General features: G+C 35.9%; 1 protein-coding gene across 1 annotated transcript; it reads right to left on the bottom strand.

Moving 5' to 3' along the window:
- Positions 1-1,754: 1,754 nt before the first annotated feature.
- Positions 1,755-6,911, bottom strand: LOC124638551. The gene is made up of 2 exons (XM_047175555.1): positions 6,779-6,911; positions 1,755-2,205 (listed from the first exon to the last, which is right to left on the bottom strand). The coding sequence occupies exon 2, from the start codon at positions 2,191-2,193 to the stop codon at positions 1,843-1,845; it is 351 nt and encodes a 116-aa protein (XP_047031511.1). The 5' UTR covers positions 2,194-2,205; positions 6,779-6,911; the 3' UTR covers positions 1,755-1,842.
- Between the last annotated feature and the right edge of the window lie 6,333 nt (positions 6,912-13,244).

Genomic DNA, 13,244 nt, shown 5'->3' with positions numbered 1-13,244 from the left:
CCGATAAGGCTACTATATTTGCGCCGTTTGAGGTCTTCTGCTTGTGAAGCGGCGGAGCCGACACAACACGCAGTTCTAGGAAGATGGGATGGCGCAAGAGTGTCGACGCAGGTCGCGTCCCACACTAAAGTCCTACCCATCTTCCACGGAAATAGCGACATGCCGTCTGGTCTCTTGCCATCGTCGCGTGCCAAACCATTTGGTTCAAGTACGGCTGGCACGCCGACGGCAACAAGAGCCCGACGGATCACGTCGTTGATAATCGCATGTCGTGGTATGCGGCCCGCACTCCGGCTGCACGACAGGCCGTGGTGACCGAGGCTGTTGACAGCTTCCCCGCAGTGGCAGCGGTGAGGAGTGCAGCATGAAGCACCCAGACGCAGGCAGACAGCGAGTCTGAAAGTGGTGTCGTCAAACATGGTGCCTATGTTTGCCGACGGAAATGCGTGAAGCCAAAGACCTGACTCCCATTCACCCACAGCCAGTAGGCGTGCTCGCTCCGCAGAAGTAATTGACGTATCAATGAGATTTTTCCGTATTACTCTGCAGAGCGGCTCATCCCACTGTCTCTGGGAGGATGGGTTGGCGGGTAGATCGGTATTCGGGCATGTGACTTTCCAGGCATTAATAGCCTCCGCCAGGCATGGCACCTCAAAATTGATCAGTGTAATAGGTAGGATTTTCCTGATCAATTTGTCAGTGCCATGGACGGAGGAAATAAATGCCGGTAAACTAATACTGGAAATTTTGCGGACGCCAAGCCCTCCCATACGGATGGGAAGTGTAGCTTGAGACCAAGCTTTGTCGTCCAAGGCCACATTTAAAATTGATGAAAGTGTGTGTCGAATTATTTTATCAATTTGATCCAAAAGGTTGATGTGCTTCCATAAATGAGAAGCACGCAAGATGTAGGTTAATTTGGGGCCAAAGCAGCAGTATCGTAGGATGGTGATGGCTGAATGTATATTAATTTTGAATAACCTTTCCGAAATATCATTGAAATTTTGAATTTTGTTCTCAATAAAATCCGAAAATATCGTAGAGGTTTGATATATGCTCAAACATGAGAGTGTGGGTTTAATACCCGAGTATGATTGTGGCACCTTCTTTCTAAGTGTTTAATTCATCCTGAGGACTTCTTACAGAACTTATGGTAATGCTTATTTTACTTTTAGGCTTTACTTTTAGTCAGACAAATGAAAGTGCTTATTCACGTAAGGCTTTAATTCTGGCCAAAATTAAACAAAATTTCATCTTCTAACGTATATCTAGCGTACGTATATCTAACGTACGGACCTACAAATAAGAAAGCCTTCCAACCAATTTGATCCAATTCGTCGAATAGTTCCGAATCAGTGTGTTGACTTGACTCCGTTTGAACCGGCAATCGTTCCCGACGCGGTTGAAGACAAATTTATTCTGTGACTCGGGCACAGATTTATTTAGGCTTTGACTTTTTCCAATAGATTTCGTGTTTTGACTTAAGGCTGCAAGCTGCTGGTGGTAAAATTGTTCTTGATCTACCGCCTGCGTGATTTTGTTTTGCAATCAACTTTTCTGCGTCATAACTTTATTAAAAAGTACCTACTACGAAAATATCGCTTTTAATCAAGTAAAAATGATACGTGAAAGTTAAAAGTAACTATTTATACCCTACCAACTTAACCCACTTGTAATCTTGACATACGAAGGTTTGCAGGGTCTTAAAGAGAAACAACAGAGTGCGGAATACATTTCAACAAAACACCAACAAGTACTTCATAAATTAATAACTTTAATCAATAATCCAAATACAATAAAAATAACATACAAAATAAATAGCAAAACTAGACCTAACTTAACCTAAGGGTTAGGGGTGACAAGCACTAACACTGGGGTGAACTTGGGGTCCCATGTGCCATCATTTTTGGACAAAGGAGTCAGATCCCCACTTTTGGCGGTCTTTTCAATTTGTGCGAAGACATCGTGGAACTTCTTAGGAGCGCTGTCATCAGCCGCTGCCTTTTCCACGTCCTCGAGTTCAGCTCCAGAAGGGATGACTTGTTTTCCAGTTGTGTATGGTGTCTCCTTTCCGTATTGGAGGTCCATGTAGTCGTTGAGCATGCCCTCAACGACTTTTTTGGTGCTGGGACACAGTGTGTTGTCTTGTGTCGCGTCGGATAGCTCGCGGATAGTCACGGTAGGGAGAGACATTTTGAGTTAGGTCTGTGGAAGAAAGAAAGAATAAGTTATTTTTTGTTTGGATATTTCTAATGTGAAGTTCAACAACGTATGTTGGAGTGTTTATTGTCTTTCATGCAAAAAAATTTGAAACCTCGGGCGGAACTCAGTTATAAACTAGTGTATTTGTTTTTGCTGGTTAACTACCTATATTCTATTTAGTTTATCAAAAGATCTACACGTATAGCTTTGCAGTTATCGACAAATGTTTTATGGGCCTATTTTCGTGGAAAATGCCTAGTATCTATGAGTATATAATTCTTATCTAAATAAATAGATTATCCTCGCTATATAAGCGATACATGCTCGAAAGACAGCAAAAAATACAATATTGTATTATTTTACACACTTTGTACTTTGTCTATGTATGTGTAGAGGTACGCCATACAATACCTGTTTGAAAATTATATCTAGAGTTAAACAGAATACTTGTAATAATCCAATATAGGTACTTTTAGGGTTCCGTACCTCGAAAGGAAAAAACGGAACCCTTATAGGATCACTTTGTTGTCCGTCTGTCTGTCTGTCTGTCTGTCTGTCTGTCTGTCTGTCTGTCTGTCTGTCTGTCTGTCTGTCAAGACCCTTTATCTTAAGAACGCGTGGACGTATCAAGCTGAAATTCACATGAAATACTCGGGTCTATTGTCCCTTTAGGCTGTGAAAATATCAAGCTTCTAAGCCAAGCCAATCAAAAGATACAACCGATTATGTCGATATTTTCAACAAATTCTCGACACTCGCAAAGGAATCAAAACCTACAGGGTACTTCCCGTAAACTCAGAATCTTGAAATTTGGCATGAAGCATTGTTATATAATGCAAATATAGGAAAAATTGCGAAAATCTCATTTTTTTTGTTATATAATATAAAAAAAATATTTTAATAAAATGAAACTTACTACCTTATTTCTCACGAACGAATAAAGGTACCAAATTGAAATTTATACCAAATACCTAGGTCTATTGTCCCTTTAAGCAATGAAAAAATCAAACTTCTAAGTTAACGCGATCAAAAGATACAGCAGTTTTACCGACACCTTAGACGAATTTCCGTCACACGCTAGGGAATCAAAACCTACAAGGTACTTCCCGTGAACTCAGAATCTTAAAATTCGGCACGAAGCAACGTTATATAGTACAGATAAAGGAAAAATTGCGAAAATGATAAATTTGAAGTTACATAAAATATTAAAATATTATTTTTGCTTACATGACATAAAATATTTTTTTAATAATTATAAACTTACTACCTACCCTTTTTCACATGAACGCGTAGAGATATTAACGTTTTGAATAAAAAGTGAAATTCATATCAAACACTTCTTAAATATAATGGCCTCTAAACTGTGAAAAATTTTAAATCATTCAATGGTCATTGGGCACCTTAGTATGAAAACCATACCCACGGCGGATACGAACGAAATATAGCACAGTATAATGATAAAGGCTCTGATTTACTATGGCATTAGTCGCATCAATGTGAACCATGGGAATCTAGAGAAAATCAGGTGTAAACATTAAATATTTTCCTCATTTCAATGGGGAATTTAAACGACCAAGTTTGACGGAATTGAGAAATCATTTCTTTGTAGTGAAAGAGTATACTCGCCGTTTATTTCCATTGTCATCAGGTCAGGATCTGATGATGGAAATCCTGAGAAATCGAGGGCAACTATCAGAAATTGTAGGCATGCATAGGATTAAAACTTGATTCTCAGATGTATGTCTGGTGATACTGTCAAACAGTGAAGGTTTAGAGCTTACCTGATGATGGAGACGTGAGAAAGTCGAGAGAACTCCTCAACGCTATGTTTTAGTTACGTCGTGTTTGGGCTTATATTATTCGTATTGACGAGAACTTTTCACAAAAGTTATAAAAATAAAAACTTTTTACAAAAAAAAAACAACTTCTAAAACAACAAGAAAACTGTTTATATGCATCGGTCTAGATCTCGGTGGTTAAATAAATATAGATGCATCCTCTAGACACCGACTTCTAGACCGATGCACCTAACATCTTTTTAATTTCTTTCTTGCTTTTGTTTTCTTGTTGCTTTTTTATATGTTTGAAGTTGGATTTGTTTGTAAAATGCTACAAAATAAAATAATGCCGACTTTATAAAACAAAGAAAGGGACAGAATTACACTTTTGTCAAGGCTCTAGAAACCAGGCGGAAAAAAACCTGAAACTAGGGCTCTTTAGGTGATTAATCCCTCAAAAATAAAAGATCCCATTCCTGCAATGGCTGCTTTAACCCAAGTTAGTAGTGAATTCTCATCACCTAAAATAAAATAAGCTCCAACACAAGGTTACGTTATAAATTGTAAAGGAGTTCCCATAACTATATCTGATCTTAGCTGTCGATCCCACAATGGCAGTCAAACCTATCTTTGTGGAAAGTCTTCGCCAATACGAATAAAATAAGCCCAAACACGTGGTAGTTGCAACATACCGTTCGGGAGTTCCCTTGACTCTCTGTAGTCTCCATAATCAAATCAGCTCCAAACCTTCAGTTTACCAGTACCCTCAAAAATACACTCACATGTCTGGTTATGACTCGATGCGTGCCTACAATATTCAAGAGTTGCCCTCGATTTCTCTGGGTTTCCAGATCCTCATCAGATCCTGGTCATCCGGATTGGCACCTTCCTTCTTTATGAAATGTCTTTACCAATAAAAACTAGCATTGCAACCTGTACAATCCTCTGAAACTGCTTGTCTTTTATATTTTTCAAACGATCCTGGACATTCGTCTCCATGGAATTTTAATAAAATATTTATATTCAAAGAAACGTCATACCATTCTCCACGATTTAAAACGACTTTGATTCATGTCCGCCACTTTTTACAAAGCGGGTCAGATATGCCCCATGACCTTTAAGACATAATTAGTTATTTTCAATCAGATTTCTGAATGATGACTATAAAATGTTGTATATAAATAACTTTTACAAGGTACTGGCCTACTATTTTAGTTATATTATAAAATAAAAAATATTAACTATTTTGACTCTCACGAAATTACCATAACTATGATTGTTCTAAACTGAACGGTTGGCGCGAAACTCACTTTTTATCTATACAGCATTTGTACGGAACCCTCGGTGCGCGAGTCCGACTCGCACTTGGCCGGTTTATTTCAGTATAATCAGTACTTTCAATATTTACACTATCGGCACATGTAAAAATTATCAGCAAACGTGTTTGTTTACTTTAGATAAACATTACTCACGTTGCTTTTTCTGTTTTGGAATATTATTTGCATTTTATACCGACTTCAATAAGAAGTCAGTTATGAATACTAAGAAAATTATGCAAATTTTAGTAGCTACGCATAAATACCCTAAACTACAAAACCTTGTAAAGGAAAATTTTCGACATGATATTCAATCCCTATTTCCTAACATTCACATCACATCCTATTCCTACATTTAATGATGCACAATGTTACTCGTTATATCTGTGCTAGCTTTGTACATTTCCTAGAACTTCACAAAACATAGATATTTCATACCTACATTTTGAAATATGCTGCACAAAGGCTCATACATACGTGCATAACCTAGGTATTTAGGGAATTCAATAATTATATTCAGTATTTCATATTTGCAACCACGGACGGACTTGTCTAAAGCATTTCGATGCAATATCTATGGTGTAGTTCAAACGGCTCAATCAGACAATACCTACTGTAAAACTGTATTAGTATGGAAACCATTGTTTCAATTAGTTTGAATTCTGTACTTATTGAATTCAATATTGTTCTATAATAAGACGCCTATTTTTAAGGACTGACAAAACGTCCAAGACGTTCTATGCTTCTAAGATTCTACCGAATTTATTCTAGCAGAAGTCACAAAATATAAACATTATAATAAAGAAAACTATTCTTTTAATAGGTATAAAATATAAACATCAGTTCTGAAATCTTTCTTTTATCCTATAAGTTATATGATGTTCTAAAGATTTAGATACAATATCAATATAATTATCAAACAGCGTCATAAAATTGTAGTTTATGATACCAGAAGTTAATAATTACGTTTATAAGCACTGTAAAAACAACTGAAGGTGTAGTAGCTAAATTACAGCCGTGGTTGTATATTGTTTTACAAGCTACTCACTAGTAATAATATCTAATAAATTGATTGGTTTATTTGCAATAATAAGCTATGAAGCTGGTTTAGAAGTACCAATAACAATAGTGTATAAGTGTTAACTGACCATATTTTACTGACAATGTTATTCTTATTTTTTAACACATAGAATGTATAATAATCTAATTTAAAAGCACTAGAATGCTCAATTGGGCCTATATGAACTCTATGAGCAAACTGTTAGTCGGCCGATATTTAATTGGGCTCATAAATCAGTATGAACGTTACAACCATTAGTATCAAACCGGTAAAAAATCGATGGGATTCACAAATATATTCAAAATACACAGTTTAGTCTACAGTGTGAGAGGGTCGAACCTAATATTACCTGCCAAGCTTAGCTATCCTTAAACTATATAAACAAAACTAACACACAATAACAAAACAACAATAATACTCACGGCTTTTATTAACTTTTTCAGCAAGAACTCAATCGTTAGAAACTTATTGGTGTACTGACGTGAGCCGTTAGGGTTCCACTTTATAAATCACACCCAATCAATGTCTGTCGAGATAGGTGTCGGTCGCGTCAACATGTCATGGGTGTGTCAAGCGAGAGCGAGTGATTAAGTTAAGGTTCCGTACGAAAAATAATGGGATAGAGAGTGTATGTGGGAAAAATCGATTTGGAGTCGAAGTGGATTTGAGGGTTTATTTACGGAGACTTGTAAATATATTTTGTTGTTATAGATAGGTACCAATAATTTCTGATTATTGATTGTGAGAGTCACTTATCGTTTATTGCGATTTCTTCTAGTTTCTATGAAATCTACTTCGCTAAAATTTTCTTGATTAGAGAGGCTTAATGATAAAACAACTGCAACCTCTAGACATCGACTTCTAGAGTGACGTACCTAGAAGTATGCCTTTTTTTTATTCATCAGTCATTTTTTAAATCATAAGTTTTTTTTAGTTTCTCATCAACTCCCACGGTACCCTAAAACCACCGCACACACTATCAGTCAACTGATAAGTTTCGCAAACCGCGGCCAAAAATTCGCACATGACTCAAACCGCGGACAATGATAACAATATTTCGTAAAATATCGATGCATTATTGCGAAAGTGCATATCTATGATAAGATACTGAGCCACTCTGAGAACGCTGAAATGGTGTCATAGATTTCCAAAAAAGTATCTATAGTCATTCTTCAAAATTCTGCAAATTTCGCTTATCTTACCTAATCTTTTTGAATGCAATGGAAGAATTTGATCTTATTGGTAAGTTCCTTCATTCCATGGGACCTGAGTAAATGGGCTATCTAACACTCGATAATCTTTCAATCCAACTTAGACAGGAACTACATCCTGAGATTAGCAGATTCAAGCAAGCAAGTTTTCGGTTTAATAATAGTAGATGCAGATATAATAATTATTTGATCCATGAACAGAGGTTCCAGTTCTCTATAATTCAAAACTTTTCAGGTATTACATTTGTTAAGGAACCGAACTTGGAGTGCATTAAGCAATAAGTACATTAGGGTGAGTATAGACTACAACATTTACTTGTAACAGAACAACGAGCCGCTCTATGAGATGTGCTAGTGTATCATCCTTTTACGAACAAAACATCGAGCACGCTCGCCTGTTTGTTACAAACCAACCAGCATATTGTTGTAACATTTCATCGAGCGTATTGGTGTAACATTTCGTCGGGCCAAGTGCGGGCGATGCGCGGTTGCGGGGTGAGGCGGAAGGAGAGGCACGAAAGACTCGCTCGCTGTGAGCATTTACCCGTAACATAACGCCAAACATTCGCAGGAACGTTACATTACATGGAAATGCTTTGGAGACTGAGCTTTTGCCTGTATTGTACCATTCGCTAGAATGTTACATTACACAGAAATGCTCGAGAAAATGTTGTAGTCTATACTCACCCTTAAGTAAAAGCAATGTAAACCTCTGATGACAAACTCGGAGTAGGAAAGCGTACGTGTCAGTGTGCCTGACCAATTTTAATAAGTCATGTATTATTCCAATGAATAAAAGAATTACGTGTTTTATAAGAAAGTAAATATTTTACATGACTGACGATAAGATTATAATCACACATAACAAAAGATCAATAAGCCTGGATAATTACTTAAATAAAGATTATATTAATCACCTGGTAGATATCATTATGTAATTACAATAATATAACAGCAATAATATGATAGCGTCTAAAGTGCAATCATGAATTTTCATTCATAATAATATTCTAGCTTTCCCGGTGGTTCCGCTTACTACTTTCCGCACCCGGATAAAAAGCCTATCCATGTCCTTCTTTGACACTAGAATATACGTGTACGAAACTTCATTGAAATCGGGTCAGCAGCTTTTCAGACCTGATTCAAATGACGAAATCCTGTACCAAATTCTACTCTAGTATGTTTTTATGTTTTAAATTAAGTTGCAAATGTGGCAAAATCACTTTCAAAAGCTAATAAATAGTCGTTATTATAACAAAATCTACCAAGAAACCTAAGTATATGCAACTCAATCACAGGGAAGACGGACAAAGTTTAAACGAGTAAAGTTGCATCATAAAATACATCGATATTTAGGATATTCACGATACCGGTATAAAGCAGTAGTATCCAATAAATGTGACTTGTATTGACATCGTTTTAACTTGTGTTTAATGAGTTCAGCCTGCTTTCGTCCTAAAGGGCCGATTTTGGATATAGGAGCTCCAAAGGACATCCAAAATCGGCCTTGGCACGGGCCTCCATGAAATTGAGTACACCAAAAAATATTTTACGATGTCAAAATGTACCAAATTGATGACTTAAAACATTTTAGTTTTTATTGCCGACCCCACAAATGAGCCCACTTTTCTGATATGATCTTCCTTATTTATTCCTTATTTCACTTCCTGCCAAGTTATACTATAAACCTTAAGTAATGGTGAGTTGATGTTTCATTAAGTTAAATCGCGTCTGTGAGTGCGGTTGTAAAGATTTAATACGGAGAATAAAAGGACACCAAAAGTGACTAATAAGTATCTACTATAAATAGTTAGGTTTAATTGTGTCAAGAAAATTGGAGATTGTTACATTGTGCAAAGATGAAATTGTCCTATCTAAAGTTTCAGAAAATTGGTGAAAAACAATACTTGAAATTGTGAATAATAACTTTCTAAGCTGTGGACACTTGCTGCAAGCTTTAGAGAGTCGTATTGAAAGGTACCAATATAATATGTGGTATTGTCTTCAAGATTCAGGACTCCTAAGACATAATAACAAAAAAACCCACTCGAACATCTGCAGGATTCCTTTTACTGAAAGGCTTCATTCATTTTAACATCGTTTTGGGCATTATAAAATAAAGAAAGCCTAGTTAAGTACCTAGGTTGACATTACACCTATTCACCTATGGCAGAAACAAACACATTAGAAAATGGACTTAGAACTTCACCTGGATTAAGATTTATCAATCCATGCTTATCGAAGGACGCTGCGGTCACAAGATTCCAAGATACGCCTCTCAGGACCGTATGACAGATCATTCAGCTATGCGATGCAGGTGCATGATGTGAATACCAGAGATAAGATGATCTGAGAAAAGATCGATCTGTCAGCCTTATCTCATGTAATCGGCTTCGTCATGATGAATCTAAATGTGACTTATTGTTGTTTGTTTGTGTTCAAAGATAAGGGGAGATATGTATTTTTGGTGTAGAGGTGTATTCACACTGAAGGTTTTCTAAACGCGATTGCAAGAGCACTGACTCTGATCTTGTAGGTACGAGAAATACATAGCTACTATTAGAATTTTGCGACTATCCAGGAACAAAAAAAAGCAATATTAGACTCTAGAAAATAAAATAGCTATTTTCGCTTTCGCTAGATAAAACATCTGATTTAATCGCAGTGATATACTTAGGGCCTCTTTCACCACCCTCGAGTAAAGTATTGAGTAGACTAATCGCCAGTTAAAGTAACCCGTAACTGCACGTGTCAATTTCACGATGTTCGAGTAGCACTAATCATATGATTAAACTGACTCGTAACTTACTTGCCGCGTCCTCTACTGATTAGCGTGTTTACTTGACAGTTAAATATCGCAGCGTTTAGATTATTGAAAAGGACATTGTTCAATTTTGGCCTAAGAACCGATGTGAATATAAATTATACTATAATTTTTATTTATTTTTATATTGTTTGAAACATATTTTAGTATTCCACGGACACTTCAAATAAATAAATTCCAAATAAAAAGTAGGGTCACAATTATTGATGCCTTATAAAATGTTTCCGTCAGCCAGTGCTGCCAGTTTCGGAAGTTTTCGGGATTTCGGTAAATACGGATCGAATTGAGAACCTACTTTCCGAAGTCGGTTATTAAAATTAGTTGGTAACACTTTATTCATTTAAATACCTAAACTGACTAGCTAGAAAAAAGCTAGTATTCTGTATAATGTTTTAAGATGGTTTTGAGCGAATCGCGAATTTCTAGCTTGGCATTCGAGTAGGATTATAGTTTTCGTAATTGGCAACACTGGTGTACTTCAGTCAGTTTGCTAGAAGTCAGTTTGATTGGTTTGATTGCTTTGCGACTATCGTTTCTTTTGTGATTTTCTATGCGTTTCATGGTTTTATTCTAACAACTTTGGCTTGATTACGGACTCCGATTAGATTGCGTACTTGGTAGACTCGGCTTTGTGTAAAGAACTGGATTTTACTAGCATTTTCGGATATTGCTCTGTCTGTGATCGAATTTAGTTATATTATAATTACAACAATGGATGCAGAATATAGTATATTGTATAAATTGTGGATCTGCTGGAGGTTCTTTGGTATTAGAAAACGAAGATATACTTCGTTGCATACAACAATGGACTGTTCCCCGTATGGTAAGTGGTCTACGAAAGTGTTTTTCTAATTTTGATAAGAATGTTACTACCTACTTATGTTTTCATAAGCACACAATTTCTCGGTTTTCAAATCAATTGCCACAATTGCAAGTTACTTGATATTTACTAATGATTTTTTGTATTTATTATTACAGGTTGAAGCTCATGACCTTATATGTACGACGTGTTGGTCTGAAGCAGTCGAGCATAATAAGATGCAATGCACTGTTGGACGCAATTGTGTACTTTGTAAGAAGCTCCTACCATCAGGCATACTGTTGCAATTGTATCGTTGGGCGTAGAACAGTGGGCTGTTGTGCCCACATAATGACTATTATCTGGTATTTAAGCTGGGCGAGATACCAAAGCTCAGTTCTTAGATATATTATTGAGAAATATTGATGATTAAAAACCTTTAATTGAATATAAATATTGTTTTTATTGCACATCCTCGAAAACCTCTTTCATTGTTATTGGTAAACCTTACTTTAACTGTTAAATTATTTTGTGTGGTAATGACATTTTTAGTATGGTCTGTGCCTTCTTGGTAATAGACCGCGGGTTCGATTCCCGCCTTATGGCATGTAGATAGCTAGGTAACTGTCTAATATAAAAGTAGTAACAATCATTTAAATAAATAATTCTCCATCGTAATAATATCGATATTTTATGAATTGTGGTGAATGGAACTCTTCCATTTTGGAAACTTATGCGTTTTATCACAAATCCAAAGTGGATTCACTATATATTAAGAAACGTAACGTTGAAAGCAAAAGCGTTTAGGTAGTTGTTTTTCATAAAAATTCTAAGCATTTATGAAAACTAGTCACACGCCCCGTCTTCGCACGGTGGCAATGTAAAACCTTGGTGTAAACCTTCCTCTTGACCTACTCTATCTATTAAAAAAAATCGCACCCAAATCCATTGCGTAGTTTTAAAGATCTAAAGCATTCAAAGGGACAGACAGAAAATGCAACTTTATAAAATGATCATTGTCAAAGAATTATCTTAAACTTGACTATTTACTATCTCTTTTCCTAGTATCTAGTAGAGTAGTCTTTTCCTAGATCTAGAAGAGAACATATAGAGCTGTACATAGTATTGTTGATTTTTTGTATAGTGTAGTTTGATAATACTACTCTGATATTTCACGCAAGCTTGGTTATTTTTTATTTATAACCTCAAAATATTAACTTTTTTCGTAATTATTTTAGTTTCCTGAAGTGTCCGTTCGTGAAAACTTATTTCATAGGATTCCATATAATTTTAAGAGTTTATAGAAGTCACTTTCCATTCGAACGGTTCTTAGGCAGAACATGTATGGAGCCGGAACAATGTCCTTTGTATAACTGTTGTTTGAACATGGATTTATTTGATTTAATTGATCATCAATCGGATGAATTTGATTATTTAACCTTGCAACGGATACCGAGGATTCTTGTATTTAAAATCCGTGTTGATTATTTTAAGGACTTAGATGTAACAGATTTTTTGGCTAGATTTCGTTTATCGAAGCTTGCAGTGAACCAAGTGCATAATTTAATAAAACATAAAATAGTTTCTAAAACGCAAAGGTGAGTATCATTTTTTTTCATAAAAATAAAATAAGTTTAATGATTTTACTAACAGATAACCTATCAAATCATGTTTATTAATTCTACACCTTACATATAAAAATTTAATACGATGTTCTCTCAATAACCATTCGTATCCGTTCGTCCAAAACATTAGTAGGTACCTAAGTACTTATCTAACAAACAAGTCTTGTTCTCAAGAATCAAGCAGTATCAACAAAAACAAGCATACTGTTAACATTGAGGTATCTCGCAACTGGACCCTACTTAAGAAGTGACAAACGAAAAAAACACAACAAAAACACCACGCGAAATGAAATGACCAATAACAGCTAACCTGTCAATGACGTTTGACGAGTAACGTTGACGTAATTTTGAACGAATGTAACGTATGATTTGTTACGTCATTCACTTAACCGGCAAGTAGTTACTCGAAGCTTTATTTTCGCTTGTGAA

This window comes from Helicoverpa zea, chromosome 17, assembly GCF_022581195.2.
Source record: "Helicoverpa zea isolate HzStark_Cry1AcR chromosome 17, ilHelZeax1.1, whole genome shotgun sequence".
Taxonomy (NCBI): domain Eukaryota; kingdom Metazoa; phylum Arthropoda; class Insecta; order Lepidoptera; family Noctuidae; genus Helicoverpa; species Helicoverpa zea.
The sequence above is the reverse complement of the archived record's forward strand: the minus strand, read 5'-3'. Positions and strand labels throughout refer to the sequence as shown.

What these genes read in the sequence shown, in the direction of transcription:
- LOC124638551 (XM_047175555.1), bottom strand. Translation starts at nt 2,193, where the DNA reads ATGTCTCTCCCTACCGTGACTATCCGCGAGCTATCCGACGCGACACAA.